The 21,658-nt window shown below is 43.8% G+C and overlaps 1 protein-coding gene across 1 annotated transcript in view; it reads left to right on the forward strand.

Moving 5' to 3' along the window:
* Nucleotides 1-234: 234 nt before the first annotated feature.
* The window catches only part of ADAMTS12 (ADAM metallopeptidase with thrombospondin type 1 motif 12), a 393,807-nt gene continuing 372,383 nt past the window's right edge, over nucleotides 235-21,658 (forward strand). The window contains exons 1-2 of the mRNA XM_070357669.1: nucleotides 235-668; nucleotides 13,464-13,825. Of these exons, the coding sequence (XP_070213770.1) occupies nucleotides 542-668; nucleotides 13,464-13,825 (489 nt within the window). The 5' untranslated portion in view covers nucleotides 235-541. The remainder of the gene's footprint in view (nucleotides 669-13,463; nucleotides 13,826-21,658) is intronic.

The raw sequence follows: 21,658 nt of genomic DNA on the forward strand, positions 1-21,658 counted from the left end.
TGAGCTGAGGAGGGTCAGGAGTGGGGTCCCCTCTACCCCATCTCTGCCTTCAATGTTTTCCTCGTGTATGAGGGACTGGCCTGGGGGCCTCTCACTCGCGGTCACGCCCAGGGTGACTCTCCCTGAGCTCCCCTATTTGGCCGGCTCGGTCGGGCTCTGGGCGGGGCGGCGAAGCGCGGGGGTGGGAGTCCGGGAGGAAGATGCGCGGGGCTGGCTTGAAGGAGGCCGGGCGCCCAAGGCAGAGGGGTGGGGATCGGGGGTGGGCTGCGGCCTCCCGCTCCGACCCATTCCACAGCCCTCGGAAAGCAGACACTGTCAGCTGAATCACTCCCCTTTCAGGAGGAGGGAGGGGACGGAAAGGTAACAAGCCCCTTTCTGCTTAAAAAAAGCAAAGGGAGCTCGTGGGCAGCCTTGCAGCCTCCCTCTCCCCACTCCTGGACCATGCACCCCTGCATCTTCCTGCTTGGCCACGGGCGAGGACTTGATTTCTTGAGCTGAGAGCTACAACTTGTTGACTTTTCTTCTCCCCAACGACTGAATCATGCCATGTGCCCAGAGGAGCTGGCTTGCAAAGCTCTCCGTGGTGGCTCAGCTCCTGAACCTGGGGGCCCTTTGCTATGGGCGACAACCTCAGCCGGGCCCGGTGCGCTTCCCAGACAAGAGGCAAGGTTAGTGTCTTTTCTTTATTTCCTTTGAAAACCGCAGGCTAAGACGCGTGCAAAGTTGGTTGCTCTTTTTTCCCTTCCCCCACTCAGCTGAACTCCGCAAAGCCGTTTGGCTGAGTTGCAAAGAAATCTGGGCTGGGAGCTGGGTAACCCTGGGCATCTCGGAATTCAGTGCTTAACGTGTCGAGTCCTTACTTCTTACGGAAACCGAAGGTCGGGACTCTTGTACACGAAGGATGCTGCTGCGAAGACTCGAGAGTTAGCTAGTAACTCCTTACCGCCTTTTTCTCCTCTGAACACTGCACTGTTTCAATCCCTGTTTCTCAGACTCTGAACACGGAAAATGACTTTTTTTTTAAAAAAATTAAAGTTCCAACCGGCCGCTGGCAGTCGTTGCCATTAGTTTGAAACTTCTGGTGAGGGGAGGGGAAATGCGATTCCGCACCCCCCCCTGCTGAGTGAGCTTGGCTGTGTTTTCCTTTCCTGGAAAGATTTAGGGCTGTGTTGTAAAAATAACAGCCCTTTTAGAGAAAATGTCCTACCGTAGGAGCTCACCTTTCCCTGTTCTGTCCTGCTGATCGCCTCTGGCTGCTTCTCTTCCAGAATTTCATGAATCTCTATAATGCGAGAGAAAGCACTGGAATTGTGATGGAAATTGGTGATTATACTCGTTGTTGTTTTTATTATTATTATTACATGTTTTTAAAATCTAACATCCTGAGCAGGATGGTGTTGTCATCTCTGCCTTTTCATTGGATTTGCGAAGGCCAGACACACATTCCCATTTGGTGGGCAGTTCATTGGGCTTCTGAGAGCCAACAGTCATGGCAGCAGCCATGGCTGGTGTGGTTGGATGTGGGAGCACTCTGGTGTGTCAGCCTCTTGACTGCTGACAACAGCCTCCTGGGTGCAGGCACCTTTGTTACCACCTCTGCTTTACACACAAGGAAGCTGAAACCTGGGGAGTTTATGAGCTTAGCTATGGTGAAGTGAGGCTGTAAACCCAGGTAGCCTGACTCCAGCGGCTGGCTTCTTACAGTCAAGCAGCATTGTCCTAGAGCAATAATAGGGACAACATACACACACACACACACACACACACAGAGCATGGGGGTTAGTGTCCATTAAGTCCTGTGTCTGCGGACTGTGCTCAAGTCTTCTATAGCTTCCTGGCCCCCTTTAATCTCCAAGACCACTTGGGTGGTAAACATCACCAGCCTGACCTTGTTGAGGATTTCTGCCTACGTTGCAAAGTTCAACTACAGCTGGAGAGCTCATATGCTGACTCCCAGAGCCATCAGAAGCGGGACCCTTTGCTTTCCTTGGAAGCCAGAGCTGCAGACACTGGGGTGAGATGTCAGTCAGCCAGCACTCGCTTGTGTAAACGGTCCAGGTCCAGATAGATCTCCCACCCCCAAGTTTAAAATAGCAGCATTTGTTGTTCTTTGAAAAACAGCCCTTTTATGAAAAGTCTCTTTTGCTGGCAGCACAAACAAAGCTTGCAAGCACTTCCCAGGGCATTTGGAGATGGTTTGGTTCAAAACCACACATTCTCCTGGGCTGGTTTTCAGCTCTGCTTGCTCCACATCTTCTTTGTAAGTGAATTCAGCTTAGTGTGGAGCAGACTCCACTGGGACTTGCTTTCTCCTCTCTGGAATGCAAGAGATAAGTCACCTTTAGGGTTGTGTGCTGAGAGGCGTTGATACCAAAAAAGAGCTGTACAGTACTCTGAGCTTATTGGTGATGCATAGATATTAAAAATAATTTCCAAAATTTTTTTCGATTTTAGTTGAAGACCTAAATGTCAGATTTGAAACCATTCAACTTCTAGAAAAGAACATAGGCAGAACACTCTTTGACATAAACCATAGAAATATTTTTTCAGATATGTCTCCTAAGGCAAAAGAAACAAAAGCAAAAGCAAACAAATGAGACCTGATTAAACTTAAAAGCTTTTGCACAGCAAAGGAAGGCATCAACAAAATGAAAGACAATCGACTGAATGAGAGAAAATACTTGCAAATGCTGTAACTGATAAGGGGTTAAAATCCAAATATATATACATATAAATATTACTCTCTATATAAAAAAAGCAAACAACCAAAAAATGGGCAGAAGACTTGAATATATGTTTTTTCTAAGAAAGATGGCCAACAGGCACATAAAAAGATGCTCAACATCACAGATCATCAGAGAAATGCACACCAAAACTGTGATGAGACGTCACCTCACACCTTTCAGGATAGCTATCATCATAAAGTCAGCAAGTCATAAACGTTGGTGAGAATGTGGAGAAAAGGGAATCCTTGTATACTGTTCAGTTCAGTTCAGTCGCTCAGTCATGTCTGACTCTTTGTGACCCCATGAATCGCAGCACGCCAGGCCTCCCTGTCCATCACCAACTCCCGGAGTTCACTCAAACTCACATCCATCGAGTTGGTGATGCCATCCAGCCATCTCATCCTCTGTCGTCCCCTTCTCCTCCTGTCCCCAATCCCTCCCAGCATCTGAGTCTTTTCCAATGAGTCAACTCTTCGCATGAGGTGGCCAAAGTACTGGAGTTTCAACTTTAGCATCATTCCTTCCAAGGAACAGCCAGGGCTGATCTCTGTTAGTAGTAACATAAATTGGTACAGCCACTCTGGAAAACAGTATGGAGATTTCTCAAAACAATAAAAATAGAACTACGTTATGATCTAGGAATTCCACTCCTGGGAAAATACTGGAAGGGAATGAAAACACTAATTCAAAAAGATACATGTATCCCAATGTTCATAGCAACACTGTTTATAACAGCCGAGATATGGAAGAAACCTAAGTGTCCATCAGTAGGTGAATGGATAAAGATGTGGTACATAGATACAATGGAATACTACTCAGCCATAAAAAGAATCAAGTTTTGCCATTTGCAACAATGTGGATGGACCTAGAGGACATTTTGCTTAGTGAAATAAGTCAGACACAGACAAACATCATATGATATTACTTATATGTGGAATCTAAAAAATAAAATGATTGAATATAACAAAACAGAAACAGACTCACAAATATAGAGTATAAATTAGTGGTTACCAATGGGGAGAGAGAAGAGGGTAGGGCAAGACAAGGATAGAGGTTAAGAGATACAAACTACTATATATCAAATAAGTAAACTTCAAGGGTATATTGTACAGCACAGGGGAATATAACCATTATTTTGTAATAGCTTAAAATAAAATAAAACCAGGAAAAAATTCAGATTTTTAAAAGTCTTTTCACCAAAATATTTGTTCTCAGTCAACTCACTGGTGGATTTACAAGTAATCCCCATCTGGTGCAAAGGAGACATGGTTAAGCACATTTCCTTTTAGAACTTAGAGAGAGAGAGAAAGAGGGAGATAAGTGAGAGAATAAGAATGAAGGTAAATTAGATAGAAAAGGAAATTCTTTTTTAAAAAATTTATTTAATTGAAGTATAGTTGATTTGCATGTTGTGTTTCTGCTGTATAGCTAAGTGATTCAATTCCACATTCTTTTCCATTATGGTTTATCACAGGATATTGAATACAGCTCACTGTCCTATACAGTAAGACCTTGTTGTTTATTCATTCTATATATAATAATTTACATCTGCTAATCCCAAATTCCTAATCCATCCACCCCCTATTCCTCTTTGGGGTCTGTTCTCTATGTCTGTGAGTCTGTTTCTGCTTCATAGATAGACTGATTTGTGTCATATTTTAGATTCCACATATGTGCGTGAGTGCTCAGTTGCTCAGTTTGTCCAACTCTTTGTGACCCCATAGACTGTAGACTGCCAGGCTACTCTATATATGGCAGTATATACAGGCAAGAATACCGGAGTGAGCTGCCCTTTCCTCCTCCAGGGCGTCTTCCTGACCTAGGGATCGAACCCTTATCTCCCACATTGGTGGGTGGATTCTTTACTACTGAGCCACATGGGAAGCCCAGATTCCACCTATAAGTGCTTCCAGATGATATTTGTTTTCTGACTTACTTCACTTAGTATGATACGCTCCAGGTCCATTCATGTTGCTACAAATGGTGTTGCTGCTGCTGCTGCTAAGTCGCGTCAGTCGTGTCCGACTCTGTGCGACCCCATAGACGGCAGCCCACCAGGCTCCCCCATCCCTGGGATTCTCCAGGCAAGAACACTGGAGTGGGTTGCCATTTCCTTCTCCAATGCAGGAAAGGGAAAAGTGAAAGTGAAGTCACTCAGTAGTGTCCGACTCTCTGCGACCCCATGGACTGCAGCCCACCAGGCTCCTCCATCCATGGGATTTTCCAGGCAAGAGTGCTGGAGTGGGGTGCCATTGCCTTCTCCACAAATGGTATTAGTTCGTTCTTTTTTATGGCTGAGTAATATTCCATTGTATATATGTGGGCTTCCCCATGGCTCAGTGGTAAAGAATCTGTCTGTGATGCAGGAGACCCAGGAGATTCGGGTTCTATCCCTGGGTCAGGAAGACACCATGGAGGAGGAAATGGCAACCCACTCCAGTATTCTTGGCTGGAAAATCCCATGGACAGAGGAGCCTGGAGGGCTACAGTCCATGGGGTCACAAAGAGTCGGTTGCGACCAAGCAACTAAGCACACATGCGTGCAACATTCCATTGTATCTGTATACCGCATCTTCTTTATCCATTCATCTGTCAATGGACATGTAGGTTGTCTCCATGTCTTGTGAGTAATGCTACTATGAACATAGGGTGCATGTATCTTTTCAGACTTTTGTCTGGATATATCCCCAGGAGTGGCATTGCTGGATCATATGGCAACTCTACTTTTAGTTTTTTGAGGAACCTCCAGACTGTTTTCCGTAGTGGCTGCACCAATTTACATTCGCAGCAGCAGTGTAGGAAGGTTCCTTTTTCCTCCACATCCTCTCCAGCATTTGTTATTTGTATATTTTAATGATGATCATTCCAACCCATGTGAGGTGATACCTCAGTGTAAATTTGATTTGCACTGAAAAGGAAATCTTTAAAGCTTTCTGGAAATAAGAAGACTAGAGCTTTGCCTTACTGCCTGCTGCTTCACAATTACTCAAACTCTATAAAGAGTTCCATTTCCACTCTGACAACATTTTTCAATTGCACCCAAGTTCGGAACTTTTAAACTTGGAAATTACTTCAGATATCATGTCTGTCATCCTTTTTATTTCTGCAGATGAGAAATGGGAGGTCTGGTTGGCCAGTCAGTCAACATGCATTTATTGAGTACCTGCTAACTGCCACTCCAGCAGCAGGTTGAGGGGCATCACACAGGGTCCCGCAGTGGGAGGCAGACTCAGAACCTTGATGACTATTAACGTTCCTTCTAGTTCTCAGGGGCAGGGCAGGAGAGTCAACATTATTGTTTTTAAAATAATTTTGTTTATTTATTTATTTTTGGCTGCACTGGGACTCTTTTACTGCCTGGGCTTTCTCTACTTGCTGCGAACGGGGACTACTCTTTGTTGACGTGCATGGGCTTCTCCTTGCAGTGGCTTCTCCTGTTGAGAAGCACAAGCTCTAGGGCACAGGAGCTTCAGTAGTTATGGCTCGCAGGCTCCAGAGCACAGGATCAGTGGTTGTGGCATATGGGCTTAGTGGGAGCTTCCTGTGTCCCCTGCCTTAGCAGGCAGTTTCCTGTCTACTGTACCACAAGGGAAGTAGAAAGGACCATGGAGATGAATCCAATACTTACTAGGACTACAAACAGGTAGATTGGACAATCTCTGCCTAATATTCTTGCCTCAGTGCTCAGTGGTGATATACACGAGTGTGTGATGACTTCCACAAGGCTCCCAACCTAGTATCAGAACCATTCAGTTCAGTTCAGTCACTCAGTCACGTCTGACTCTTTGTGGCCCCATGAACCGCAGCACGCCAGGCCTCCCTTGTCCATCACCAACCCCCGGAGTTTACCCAAACCCATGTCCATTGAGTCGGTGATGCCATCCAATCATCTCATCCTCTGTCGTCCTCTTCTCCTCCTGCCCTCAATCTTTCCCAGCATCAGGGTCTTTTCTAGTGAGTCAGCTCTTCGCATCAGGTGACCAAAGTACTGGAGTTTTAGCTTCAACATCAGAACTATAGGAAATATTAATCTTGCGCACAACATACTGCCTCTCTTCTGCAGCTGGCAATCTCCCCTCAGGTTCATACACCTTATACTGTTTACAGGTCACGGGTCCTTCCATGATCTCTTTTGCTGCTGGCAACTCCATGAAGCCCATCCCCTGCATGGGCTTGTGCAGAACCGAGGGAGAGCTACAGTGTGTTTCAAGACCAATGTCATGATCATATGCTTATGCCATTTGCAAAAGATAACTTCTGTAAAGAGTAAATGATTTCAGATCTTAACGTAAGAAGAGCCTTCACAGTTTTGGTATGGGATTTGTCTCCATTCTCATCAGCATTTACTGTCTGTGGGTTAGTTAACGTAGGGCTGGTGAGCAAACTCAATTTCTTCTGGTGTATTTTACAACTTTGAGTCAAAGTTTTGAATCAGTACGATTCTCCACAACCTTTCCATGCATGTAGTTTTCCTTAATAAAAATACAATTGAAAGGTTACAATAACACATGGAAGAGAATTATGAAAATAAACTTCCTACTATTACAGGTAGTGATATCATTGCCCTTTGTAGGAAGGAGTCTTAGAAATTCAATTGTTCTCTCATATAGAAATAAATATAAAGAATAAGTATAGATTTAACTTAAATTTTACAAAATCTGGCAGGTCAATAATTTCTCGCCTCTCTCCTTTCTGAGAGAGGGTAAAAGGTCGGTTGGCAGTTTGTATTTTCAAAAGTGCTTATAGCAACAGGCTTTCCCCAAAGTTTCTCGTGAAGTATCATCTAAACTTGTGGCCTAGGGTTTCAAATCTAATCTTAAACAAGGCAAATCAAAGTATTTGTGGCTTGTGTTTTACACCCACCAATCCTAGTGCAGACTGTGCTGTGATTACGGCGTGTGTTAGTCCCACCCACAGCCTTGTTGATGCCCCCCCTCTTGACTTCTGGCTCTCACTGGTAGACCCTTGAGAAGTAGTGAGGGCAGAAGTTAGGAGGGTGTGCTCTGGGTTCAGGTTGCCCCAGCCTGAATCCTTACTCCTCTTTATTGCCTTTTATAGAGGTGGGAATGAAGGCTCAGACAAGGAACACTGTCAGTAATAACCCAGACAATTGTGAGGATTAGAGGAAACCAAGTTGCTGCTGCTGCTGCTGCTAAGTCGCGTCAGTCGTGTCCGACTCTGTGCGACCCCATAGACGGCAGCCCACCAGGTTCCCCCGTCCCTGGGATTCTTGGTATACTCTAAATGTCATGTTTGATAATAGAATTGGTAAAAAAAAAAAAAAAAGTAGGAGTTATTCTTATTCCTTGACATCTTGTTTCTCCATCTTTGTCATATCCCTTCTGAGCTCTGCTTTCTATTGGCCAGGACAATAGCTAACTACTCCTCCAAACTAAACGCCCACTGAGAAGCCAAGATGAGCTTGGGCCTCTCCCCATCTCTGCTTGGAGCTTACATATATTTAAGGCCACAGGGGTCACTAGTAGCCAAGTCTCTATATTTAATACCAAGAGTGAGTAGCTAGTATTTAGATAGTGAGCATTATCTGTTAAGCACTGTTCTAAATCTATTATGTGTGTGTATATATATATATTTGCTTTTATTTTTATTATTATTTTAATATAAATTTATTTATTTTCATTGGAGGCTAATTTCTTTACAATATTGTATTGGTTTTGCCATACATCAACATGAATCTGCCACGGGTGTACACCCCCTCCCATCTCCCTTCCCCTACCATCTCTCTGGGTCATCTCAGTGCACCAGCCCTGATTGTCACAACCACCCTGTGTGCTGTGCTTAGTCACCCAGTTGTGTCTGACTCTTTGCGACCCCATGGACTGTAGCCCACCAGGCTCTTCTGTCCATGGGGATTCTCCAGGCAAGAATACTGAAGTGGGTTGCCATTTCCTTCTCCAGGGGATCTTCCCAACCCAGGGATCGAACCCAGGTCTTCCCCATTGCAGGTAGATTCTTTACCATCTGAGCCACCAGGGAAGCCCCACAACCACCCTAAGATGCTATTATTTTTATGCCCATTGTATAGATGAGGCTAGTGCAGTTGGACTGCCCACATAAAACACACTCCATTAAGTAGCCTCCTAATTCCGTCCACATGTATTGGCTGCTGTGGCTTAGCCACCTCCTTTGCAGTAAAATCAAGGGTGAAGGTGATTTTATCTCCCCTTACTTCACCAGATAAAGAGCAGTTATTTTCTCCATTTACTGCTGAGTGACTTGAGGCCTCTCAAAGAAGTCAGCCAGTTCTTTTCTTGTCAGATCATCACCGTCTATGGGGTCGCACAGACTGATATGACTTAGCAGTAGCAGCAGCAGCATCGTGCTCGGGGGCAATGTTCTCGCCTCTACTCTCTGTACCCTCTGCCAAGTGCAACTGCTTATGTACACGAAGTGTGGAGGCTAAGAACATGATTTTGAAATAGGAATCTCAAGATTTTAATCTAAGTTTGTTGCATATTGGTTCTGTGACCTCTCTTAGATTCTGTTTCTTTTTTTATGAAATGATAGTAACTGAATCTGTGACACAGAGTCTTGTGCGGATTAAATGAGCACTATTGTAGCAAATGCTTCCCTGGTGGCTCAGTGTAAAGCATCTGCTTGCAGTGCAGGAGATGTGGGTTTGATCCTTGGGTCAGGAAGATCCCCTGGAGGAGGAAATGGCAACCCACTCCAGCATTCTTGCCTGGAAAATCCCATGGACAGAGGAGCCTGGTGGGCTACAATGCATGGGGTCTCAAAGAATTGGATACAACTGAACACACTCACATGCACAGTTATAGCAAGTGTTCATTAAATGGTTACTATAATTGTAATCATTATATTATTACACAGCCAGCTTATGCTGACTCTCTTAAGAAAACCCAGTAGATCAAAAACAACTAGGTCAAAAACTGCAAATGTATTTGCTTTTCTATTCTTTGGGCAATAGGCGCTGGGGTTCAGGCAAGTTAGTCTTTTATTTTATACCTGCCGTGTTTAATTCTTTGGATGTATCTTTAGAGACAGGTCCTCGAAGGTACATAAGCTTCTCTTGAGAGGAATCAGCATACAGGGGTACCGTTGCAAGGTGATGGTTGTACTCAGTTGAATAAGACTTTTTCTACTCCATTCTGCTCTCCACTGCACCAACCCTGGGGGAACCAGAGATATTACGGAATCATAGAAGAAGAGAGCAACAGGAGGGAAATACTAGAGCTACATCCATCCTCAGCCAACCTGGCCATTCCTTTCCTGAGATCTGAATGTGAAAGGGCAGTGAAGTTCTGATTCTTACGAGGCCCACATATTCCTTGGAGATGGGAAGTACAGAGGCCTGAGTCAATCTGACTCCTAGTTCATGGTACATTCACATTATTAATTTGTGCAAAATGCCTTTCTTGTTTTGTTTATTTATGCCTTTTGGTCCCCATTCTCCACTCTCAGTCCTCTGCATAGAAAACTGTTTTAATGGGTTCCATATGTGTTTTTTTTTGTTGTGTATGTCCTGGCCTGGGAAACTTTGTACTACGGTTTTTGCATGTATTTTCCCTGAATGTAAATGGCTCTGTATTAAGTTGTTTTTATTCTTACTTTTCACTGAGGATTGTTGTTAAGGTTTGTTTGTGTTGCTCTGTGCTCTGGTGCTCTTAGTCACTGCAGTCAGAAGCAAGGAGTCTAGAGTTTTTACTCTTAAAAACTGAGACTTTGTTAGTACCTAGGAGTGAAAGCTGTTCTCTGTCTCATGTTTCCTTCTTTCTTTCTTTCCTTCTTTTTTTGAAGTATAATTGACCTCTGTTAGTTTCAGGTACATAACGTAGTGATTCAGTGATATTTCTATACATTTCAAAATGATCACTGGTGGGTCTAGTTACCATCTGTCACTGTACAAAGATATGACAGTATTATTGCCTATATTCCCCACACTGTGTATTTCTTCCCCATGACTCATTTGGTAACTGGAAGTTTGTACCTTTTACTCTCCCTCATCTGTTTCAGTCATCCCCTTCCCTCTTCCCCACTGGCAACCACCTGTTCTGTCTCTGTATCTGTGTGTCTGTTCCGTTTTGTTATGTTTGTTCATTTGCTCTGTTTTTTAGGTTCCATATATAAGTAAGATCATATGGTATTTATCTTTCTCTTATTTTACTTATCCAAGGCACAGATGAACTACAAGTATGTTTGAAGAGAGTTTTCTGCAAAAAAAAAAAAAAAAAAAGCTATTTTATAGTTGTATCCCATTAAATCAGGTTTTTTTGAATAGTCAGCTACAAATATGTTCAGTGTTACATGCACACAGATGAGTTGGGCACTTGTGATATGCAAGATTCTGACCTCTAAAGGGTTTGGGAATCAGTAATATAATAAACAATGGAGAAGGCAATGGCACCCCACTCCAGTACTCTTGCCTGGAAAATCCCATGGATGGTGGAGCCTGGAAGGCTGCAGTCCATGGGGTCGCTAAGAGTCGGACACGACTGAGTGACTTCACTTTCACTTTTCCCTTTCACGCATTGGAGAAGGAAATGGCGGCCCACTCCAGTGTTCTTGCCTAGAGAATCCCAGGGACGGGGGAGCCTGGTGGGCTTCCGTCTATGGGGTCACACAGAGTCGGACATGACTGAAGCGACTTAGCAGCAGCAATATAATAAACAAATGGCTCTGTAGAATCAGGCTGTTCTGGGAGCTACAGAAAATGAGGACATGGCAGTTCAGAACAGAGAGAACTTTAAGGACTTTAGGAGAAAGAAGAGGGAGGATTTGAGTTGAAACTTTAAAAAATAAGCATAAGCTGGGACTTCCTTGGTGGTCCAGAGGTTAAGACTCTGCTTTCCAATCAGGGGGCATGGGTTCAATCCCTAGTCAGGGAACTAAGTTCCCACATGCCATGGGGTGAGGCCAGATTAAAAAAAAAACAAAACCATGTTGTTATTGTTGTTGTTGCTCAGTTGTGTCCAATTCTTTTGTGACCCCATGGACTGTAGTCCGCCAGGTTCCTCTGTCCATGGAATTTCCCAGGCAAGAATAGTGGAGTGGGTTGCCATTTCCTTCTCCAGGGGATATTCCCCACCCAGGGATTGAATCTGCATCTTGTGCATTGCAAGTGGGTTCTTTACCACTGAGCCACCAGGAAAGCTAAAAAGGCATAAGATTATGTTAAATATAAGATTTTGATAGTGCAAAAGACATTTTAGCTGGGGAAAATAAGTTGAAAAAGTAATGCAAGTTACAAAGTGCAGGGGTACAGCTGGAGGGTGGAAACAGAAAAGTAAAATTTTTTCCCCTTTGTCTCTCTCCTAGTCCCTCTCCCTCCCTCCTTTGTTTTCTTCTTCCTCCCCCGCCCACACCACCCCCCACCGCCACTTTTTTTTTTGGCCTGAAGCAAAAGAGTAGTTTATCAGCTCAAGTGGTTAATGGCTTGCTTAGGTAGTCTGTAATGTGGAACCTGCTGCTTACTCTCCACTAGATATAATAGATTTCTTGTTTTTATCAAATAGGAAAGTGAAGAGGCAGTGGTAGGGATTTCAATTTAAGGAAATCAAAAGATGTGTTCATTCTGATGTGTGGAAGAAAGGAAGACGTGTTCATGTCTTGCATTTTTGAAGTGGCAGTTTTCTAGACTCCACATATATGTGTTAATAAACAATATTTATTTTTCTATTTTTGATTTGCTTCTCTCGATCCATGCACATCTCTGCAAATGGCATAGTTTTGTTCCGTCTTATGGCTGAGTAATTTTCCATTGTATATGTATGTACCACATCATGTATATACATACAGCTGATTCACTTCGCTTTACAGCAGAAACTAACGCAACATTGGAATGCAACTATGCCCCAATAAAAAAGTGGAAATTTTTATATTTTGACCCCATGCTTCTGAATCTAATATGTTCACCTACGATTTTATTTTGTATATTTTATAAAAATAAAAAAGAAACATCCAAGTTCTTTTACGTACTCATTGTCACATTACAGAACACTTATGCTGTAACTATGCAAGGTTTTTCAGGGTCTACTTGATGGGTTTACTGTGCTTTTGCATTTTTCCTTCAACCTGACTTAAACGAAAATTTTAGAGGCATTTACATTCCTTATGATCAACGGTGAAGCTCTGTGATTTGTATGAATGAACTCTAGACCTGAAATGTTCCTGTTCGCCATACTGATCTCGCCACTTTCCTAACCATATTCCTCATGCATTAATTCTGGTCTTAGTTTGTCTCAGGTGAAACATCTGACATCCAGAGCTATGTCTTGATGTCAGCTCAGACAGTTGCCTGTCATCTGTGAGAGAGCCCTAGGTCGATCTGAGTTGTTTAGGGAACTTGATGGGGATGGAGTTCATGCCATGGAAACGATCTCTAAACTTCAGGTCAACAGTAGAATTTTGAAATCAGCAAGCTAAAATCCAAGTTCAAACAGGAGTGTATTTGTCTTAACCATCGATTCAGCAGGGATCTCTTAGTCTCTCTCTCTTTTTTTTAACTGGTTATTTTATATTGGAGGAGAGCCGATTAACAATGTTGTGATAGTTTAGGTGGACAGCAAAGGGACCCAGCCATACATATACGTGTATCCATTCTCCCCAAACACCCCTCCCTTCCAGGCTGCATATAACACTGAGGTGAGTTCCAGTGATTTACAGTAGGACTTTGTTGGTTATACGTTTTAAACATAGCAGTGTGTACATGTTGAAAGGATCTCTTCGTCTTATTCTGTGTTTCCTTTTTGCCCCCAGAGCATTTTATCAAGGCCCTGCCAGAATACCACGTGGTGGCTCCTGTCCGAGTCGACGCGAGCGGGCGTTTTCTGTCTTACGGCTTGCACCATTCTGTCTCCAATGGCAGGAAAAAGAGAGATTTGGATGATCCAGAGGGCCGAGTGTACTATAGAATTTCACACCATGAGAAGGACTTGTTCTTTAACCTGACGGTCAATCAGGGATTACTTTCCAAAAACTACATCGTGGAGAGGAGATACGGGAATCTCTCCCATGTGAAGATGGAGGCTTCCTCGGGGCCCCCCTGCCATCTCAGGGGCACAGTTCTGCAGCAGGGCACCAGGGTCGGGACTGCAGCCCTCAGCACCTGCCATGGACTGGTGAGTCCTCTTTCTTCTCTGCCCTCAGTCCCTGGCTGTCATGGCCTGGAGAACCCACTGTAGACAGATTCACACACACATTCAACACATATGAGTTGAGCACTTGTGATATGCATGATCCAGGTTCCCAAACAGGCTAGAGAGAAAGTGCATACAATTAAAAGTCAATCCATCTGGATGGAATGGAGAGAATAATGGAATTGAGGGTCCAGGGAGAAGTTCAACCAAGAATATCAGAGCAAGAAGTGGTGGTGGATCAGAGTTGAGTCTTCAACCTCTGGGGCAGCTCTGAGGGTGTTGGTGACTGGTTGGCTGGCTAGCCCCTTTGGAGTTAGGAAAACCTGGACCTGCACTGGGTGTGAGGCATATAGTAAGGATGGTGAGGGACTTCCCTGGTGGTCCAGTGGTTAAGAATTCGAACTCCCAGTGCAGGGGGCCCAGGTTTGATCACTGCTCAGGGAACTAAGATCTTGTATATCTTTTGGCACAGCCAGAAAAAAAAAAGATGGTGAGCTGCTATGAGCTCATTGTTGATTCTCAGTTCAGTTCAGTTCAGTTGCTCAGTCATGTCTAACTCTTTGCGACCCCATGGACTGCAGCATGCCAGGCCTCCCTGTCCATCACCAACTCCCGGAGTCTACTCAGACTTATGTGCATTGAGTCGGTGATGCCATCCAACCATCTCATCTTCTGTCATCCCCTTCTCCCGCCTTCAATCTTTCCCAGCATCAGGTGGCCAAATTATTGGAGTTTCAGCTTCAGCATTGCTCCTTCTAATGAATATTCAGGACTGATTTCCTTTAGGATGGATTGGTTGGATCTCCTTGCTGTCCAAGGGACTCTCAAGAATCTTTGCCAACACCACAGTTCAAAAGCATCAAGCATCAATTCTGGCTAGTTTATAGTCAGACTGCACACGGACCCTTGGGCTGTGCCTCTGCTTTCTCCTCTGTGGAACGGAGATAATAATAGCCCCCAACTCACAAAGCAGGGGTTGGTAAACTACGGCCCATGGGCCAAACCTAGGCCACCTTTTGTTTTTATAAATAAAGTTTTATTGAAACACAGATATGCCCATGCTTTTGACTTACAACAGCAGAGCTGAGTGGTCAGGATAGGGACTGTGTGGGACTATGAGGCCCCAAATATTTGCTGTCTGTGCTTTGCAAGAAAAGTATGTTAATCTCTGTAATACAGGACTGTGAGTATTAAATGCATTTGTATATATAAATAAATATATATATATATATATAAATCTTAGAAGAGTATCTGGTAAATAATGGACATAATGAATATTGGCTGCTATTATTATTTATGTTTCTAATATACCAAGCACCTGAATGTGTGGTTTATAAGCTTATTGTCCTCTTTACAGCATTACCCACCTCACCACCATTTTGGTTATGTTTTAACAGATGATGAAGTTTGGAGATGTTGAATATCTTTATTGTGCTGTTTTTAATTTCAGCCTACGTCTTTCAGGTGTTCTGTGCTACATCTCAAAATGTGATCAAGTTTGTTTTTCAAAATTTAAACTTTAAAAAAAAAGTGGCCCCTTTGTTCCCCTGTACTTCTAGCAGTGACAGCAGTGACTGCCCCTCTGGCAGCGGCCTGGCAAACAGTGCCTAAGAATGATGTTGAGGTTTTTGTCACACTAGAGTAGGAGTCAGGGGTCAGTACCAATCAAGTGTGCTTAGGGCCCGAATGCAGGAGGAGAGGTGCTGGAGTCCTGGAGCCAGTTGTTGGCAGAGCCTAGGGCATCTGCCTTGGCACTGTGCCAGAACTGGTTTTTGCATAAACTTCTGAGTGGCATTCGCATTCCTATAGGAGGCGCTTATTTCAGATTTTCCATCCTTACTGCCTGTTTCTTGGGAATCTTGTTCTTCATAATTTAAGTTTGTTTATCCTGTACCTGTTTGAGTTGGCTTTGCTAGAAAACTGTGGGAAGATTAACATAAAACATTGTTGTCATGCCCAATTCTTTTGGGACCCCATGGACTGTAGTTGACCAGGTTCCTCTGTGCGTGGGATTTCCCAGGTGAAAATACTGGAGAGAGTTTCCATTTCCGTCACCAGGGGATCTTCCTGACCCAGGGATTGAAACTGCATCTCCTGCGTTGGCAGGTAGATTCTTTAGCACTGAGCCATCTGGGAAACCCCATAAAACACTGCATCAGTGTAAATGTCTTGAGAAAGTTCAACTTTCTGAAGGACCTCTGGGGATGAATTGTTTTGTACAGAAAGTAGAAAGTCTTGCTTTGCCGTTTTTTAGTATATCTAGATTTTCATATATAGCCGTGTATCATTTCCCCTTAATTGGATCATAAACAGCACAATAAATTATGCCCTCTTCGTCTCCCTAGGCCTCATTCATCGCTCGGGTGAACTGCAGGATATCTCCTGGCTTTGTGGTCCTCATCTTCTCAGTTTCCTCTAGGTTCATATGATGTTTTCCCTGTGCTCCCTGCTCTCATTTCTATGACACAACCCTGGAAGCCTCAGTGTCACCTGATCTTCCCAGAGTAACAGAAGAAAGAGCCTTTGTTCTAGGAAGACAGGCGCATAAGAGTGAAGTGATCCACAAGACAAGCATGCAAAGGCCACACTGCTCCAGGAAATACTCGTGTGGAACCCACACATAGCAATTAACCATTCCTAAACCATTATTGTGCTCATGAAATTTTAGAAAGTTTAAATACCATTGCCTTTCTGTGCCCTAGAGCCGTTTGGTCTATGACCTCACAGAATCAGTATCTCCTGAGATTTCTCCGCTTCACACCCACTGCATCAGAATCTCTGTGGGAGGGCAGAAACCTATATGAGTGTGTTTTAACAACTTTGTGTGTGTATGTGTGTGTATGTGTGTGTGTTTGTGCTCAGTTGCTCAGTTTGTCCCACTCTTTTGTGACCCCATGGACTGTAGCCCACCAGTCTCCTCTGTCCATGGGACTTTTCAGGCATGAACACTGGAGTGAGTTGCCTTTTTCTCCTCCAGGGGAGCTTCCCGACCCGGGAATCCTGCATTGGCAGGTGGATTCTTTACCACTTAAGCCACTGGGGAAGCCCTTGAAGCTTTATTGAGATATAATTCACATACTTAGAATTTACCACTTAATGTGTATAATCCAATGACTTTAAATATATTCAGAGGGTTGTGCAGTCATCACTACAATCAATCTTAGAACATTCTCATTAGCCCCCAAAGAAACTGTTAGCAGTCATTCTCCAATCCTCCCATCTCCACTCCTCCTCAGGAACCATGGATCTACTTTTGATCTCTCTTATCTGCTTTATTGAATAATTGATTTATTTGGCTGTGCTGGGTCTTCATTGCAGCTCATGGGCTTCTTCAGTTGCCGCGCGTAGGCTTACTTGCCCTGCAGCTTGTGGGACCTCAGTTTTCTGACCAGGGATCCCACATCTCCTGCATTGGAAGGTAGATTCTTAATCACTGGACCACCAGTGAAATACCTGAAATTTTGATTTAATGAACTCTTCAGGAGACTCTGATGCTCACTAAAGTATGAGTGAGCTAGGCAGTCACTGCTGGGCTACGGCAGTCATTCTTAACCCAGGCGGATCATTAGGATCAATTAAGGAGCTTCTTTTTTTTTGGATTGAAGTATAATTGATTTACAATACTGTGTTAGTTTCAGGTGTCCGGCAGAATGATTCTGTTTTATATATGTATATTTTTCAGATTATTTTTTGTTTAGATTCTTACAAGGTATTAAATATAGTTCCCTGTGCTATATAGTAAATAATTAAGAAGCTTTAAAAAATTACCTATGCCCAACCCCATCTCCCAGATTCTCTGATTTGACTAGTCAGAGGAGAGTGGGGCCCAGATCAGTGTTTTTAAAAGCTCTTTAGGAGAGTCTGATGTACCTTAGGTGTTGCCAACCACTGAATTAGTGTGAGTGGGTGTTAATTAGCAGTACTAGCCAATATTGCTGTAAAGTAGCTGCTCTCCCCAGGATTCTAGTGTGCAGCCAGGATTGAGGACCATTGCCTTCAATTGCTCCCTAATTTCGCCTTGTTTTCTCTAGAGGAAATTGTATATAGTTTAGAATTAAACTTGGGAATAGAAGAGGAGCTTTGCAATTTTTAATGGCCCCAGGGAGCTATGAGAACCACCATGTGGGTCTTTTCAGATTCAGATTCATGTTAAACACATGAGCGCAAAGAAGCAATGTGAACTCATAGACTTACGTGGCAGCTAAGGTGATGGGAAATTTGAGATTCAAATCATTGAATGAGTTTTCCAGGAGAACCAATCCACTGGGATTGTTTAAGAGCTTTTGACACATAATCGGACAATTAGTGGATGGTTATAAAAAAAAGGCACCAAAAGCCAAATGAGTTTCTTTGGTGAGCACACAAGCTGGCTGGCTTCGGGTTCAGTTGCTTATGCACCATTGTTCAACAACACTCACCTACAGTGGATCTAGTCAAAAGTTAGTGGTTGGACTTGTGTCTGATTTTTTTGACCAGTTGTCTGGGGGCTGATCTCCAGGGTATTTCTCTTCCCTTTCACCTAGGGATGACCCCACACTCAGATTCGCAGGATGACCGGCTTAGGATCTGCCAGCTCTAAGCCTCCCCGCACTCCTGAGGACAGAGGTGGCATTTGGGAAGGCTTTCTGATGCAGGAAACCCTCTTTTGTGGAGCAGGACATCTGCTTCTCATTCTTATGGCTCAGGGCTGGCTTATTCTTTGCTTCAGATGTGGTAGTCCTAATGTTAGGGGCTGTGTTCCCTTGGAGTTGTCTATAATTTGAGGTTCCTTTAGTCTGCCTTAGAGAAGACTCAGCTGGTTGCAAACTGAAGCCCCAAGAAAGGTCACCCATGACAAGATGGAGATGACCTCCTTCCTGCAGTTAGTATCTTCTCACACGACCCTGGTGCCCATCCTCTCGGAGGCTGCTTGCAGATCAGGTCAGCCCACGTCCTGACTCAGCGACTCTCCCTCTATCGTCTTCCCCATTTTCACCCTCTATTTGCCCTCAACGCTTGTCTAACTTTGAAGTTATGGAACTTGTTTCATTTGAACAGTTTAGTTGATTTGTTTAATTCTGTGTTCTTTGGTGGAGAAACTGTATTCTTTAATCAATTAGATTAGGAATTCATCCTCAATGGGAGGTGTTACCTGTGAGAACCTTGGGGTGGTTTTGGATTTGCAGTTGCCAAGGGTGGTTCAGACGGTAAAAAGTCTGCCTTCAATTCCGGTGACCTGGGTTTGATCCTTGGGTCGGGAAGATCCCCTGGAGAAGGAAATGGCAACTCACTCCAGTATTCTTGCCTGGAGAATGCCATGGATGGAGGAGCCTTCCAGGCTATAGTCTATGAGGTCACAAAGAGTCGGCTACCACTGAGCGACTTCACTTTGCAACTTTGCAAGGGCCCTATAGGATTTGTTGCAGGCTACTTTGTTGTTCATCTTTCAGTTTAGTTTTCTGGACTGGGAGGACAGTGCAGAGTGTTAGGCTCCACACTTATGCATGATGCAGGATTGGGATTCTGTCTCTTCATGGGGTACCCCACTTCCATCAAGGGCTTGAGCTAGGCACCATGATCTGGACTGCATACTGGAGTCAGTAAACAAATACTTTTGATTTTTATTCACAGTCAGGTACAGTATTTCTCAGTTCTTATTAAGGTGAAAACAGTTCTTGGCTCCATCTTAAACCCTAGCTTCAACTCCAGCCGCTGCTAGAGAGTTAAATGCTGATTCCTAATCTGAATAATAGGGTTATTCAGCTTCAACTCCCAGTTAACTCTCTTTCCCTTTCCATTTGGACATATTGAGATTTCCTGTCTTGTTTTGACCTCAACTATGAGTTAAAATTATGAGAAGGTATTATTTTTAGTTTTTTTAAAGTTAAACTTTTTATCTTGAGATAGTTGTAGATTCATTTGGTGTTATAAGAACCACTACAGAGAATATTAAAAAGCAGAGACATTACTTTGCCAACAAAGGTCCATCTAGTCAAGGCTGTGCTTTTTCCAGTAGTCATGTATGGATGTGAAATTGGACTATAAACAAAGCTGAGTGCTGAAGAACTGATGGTTTTGACCTGTGGTGTTGGAGAATACTCTTGAGAGTCCCTTGAAGAAGATCAGTCCTAAGTGTTCATTGGAAGGACTGATGTTGAAGCTGGAACTCCAATACTTGGGCCACCTGATGCACAGAGCTGACTAATTTGAAAAGACCCTGATGCTGGGAAAGATTGAGGGCAGGAGGATAAGGGGATGACAGAAAATGAGATGGTTGGATAGCATCACTGACTCAATGGACGTGAGTTTGAGTAGACTCCAGGAGTTGGTGATGGACAGGGAGGCCTGGCACGCCGTGGTCCAGGGGTTGCAGAGTTGGACACGACTAACTGAACTGAACTGAACTGACAGAGAAATCCCATGTACCCTTTCCCCACTCCCCTGCCGCTGCCCACCACCAACGGTAACATCTTGCAAAATTACTATCCAGTATCACAGACAGGATTGGCAAGTCAAGATGCCCGAGATTATCATCACAACTATCACTCACGTTGCTGTTTCAGACACACTTATTTCATTCCTGCCTCCATCCTTTCCTTAGGTTTTGAAAAGTGAAAGTAAAACTGTTCATTGCTCAGCCGTGTCTGACTCTTTGCCACCCTATGGAATTCTCCAGGCAAGGATACTGGAGTGGATTGCCATTCACTTTTCCAGGGCATCTTCCTGACCCAAGGATTGAACCTGAGTCTCCTATACTGCAGGTAGATTCTTTACTGTCTGAGCCACTAGGGAAGCCCCCCTATGTTTACATTTTATATTTAAATTCATGATCCATTTTGAGTTAATTTTTGTATAAAGTGTGAGACTTAGTTAAAGGTTCATTTTCTTTCTTTTCTTCCTTCCCTCCTTCCTTCCCTCACTCCCTCCCTTCCTCCTTCCTTCCTTTTTCCTCTTCTTCTCCCCCTACCCCACTTTCCTTACTTTCTCTCTGTTTTTCAAAGTATCATGCCCACTCTGGCCTTATTGTCTTTGCATGGACAGTTTCCTGTCTCCATAGAACACTCTTCTCTCAGTTTTCTACATAGCTGCTCCTTCTTATCTTTCAGATCCCAGCGTGTGGTCTTTCCTGACTGCACAGTCTAAAGTCTACACTCCTCCAATATTCTATCACATTGCCTAGGTAACCCAGATAATGTAGGTAACCTACAGTACCTGATATTTTCTTCTCTTTTCTGCTTAACTTTTCTTTCCCTCACCCTGTCTTGTTCACACATGTTAAGCTATGTTTCATAATAAGCACTCAGTAAATAGTAGTTGAATGAGTGAAAGTGTTCATTTCATTATTTGATCTTTATACTGCTCCAGGTTTCTGCAGACCTTTCCAGCCTGTGGCTTCACAATGAGATTATAGATCCTTACCTACCCAGGCAATGGTTTAATGCCACTTGTTGAATTCCAGAATTCAATCTGCTTAAATGGTCCCTGTGCCCCTTCTTGTGGGTTCCCAGGGCTCTGGCTCCCCATCATGGCAAGGTGATGTTGCCTCTGCTACAAGGCCCTCCTGGGTCCATCACTCTATAAGTGATGGTGGTGTGGTGACTGCCACCATCATGTTGACTTTGGCAAGTGGATACTGCGGTCAACTTTGCTATTCTCATTCAGGCTTTTCCTTAGTTCTGCAAAACATATCAGAGTCCATACTATAATTTTTATTTATATATTTATTGGCTGTGCTGGATTATCACTGCTTCGTTGTGCAGATTTTTTCTAGCTGCATTGAGCAGGGGCTACTCTTCATTGTGGTGGGTGGACTTGTCACTGCAGTGGCTTCTCTTC

The sequence above is a fragment of the Bos mutus genome, chromosome 20, assembly GCF_027580195.1.
Source record: "Bos mutus isolate GX-2022 chromosome 20, NWIPB_WYAK_1.1, whole genome shotgun sequence".
In the NCBI taxonomy this organism is placed as follows: Eukaryota; Metazoa; Chordata; class Mammalia; order Artiodactyla; family Bovidae; genus Bos; species Bos mutus.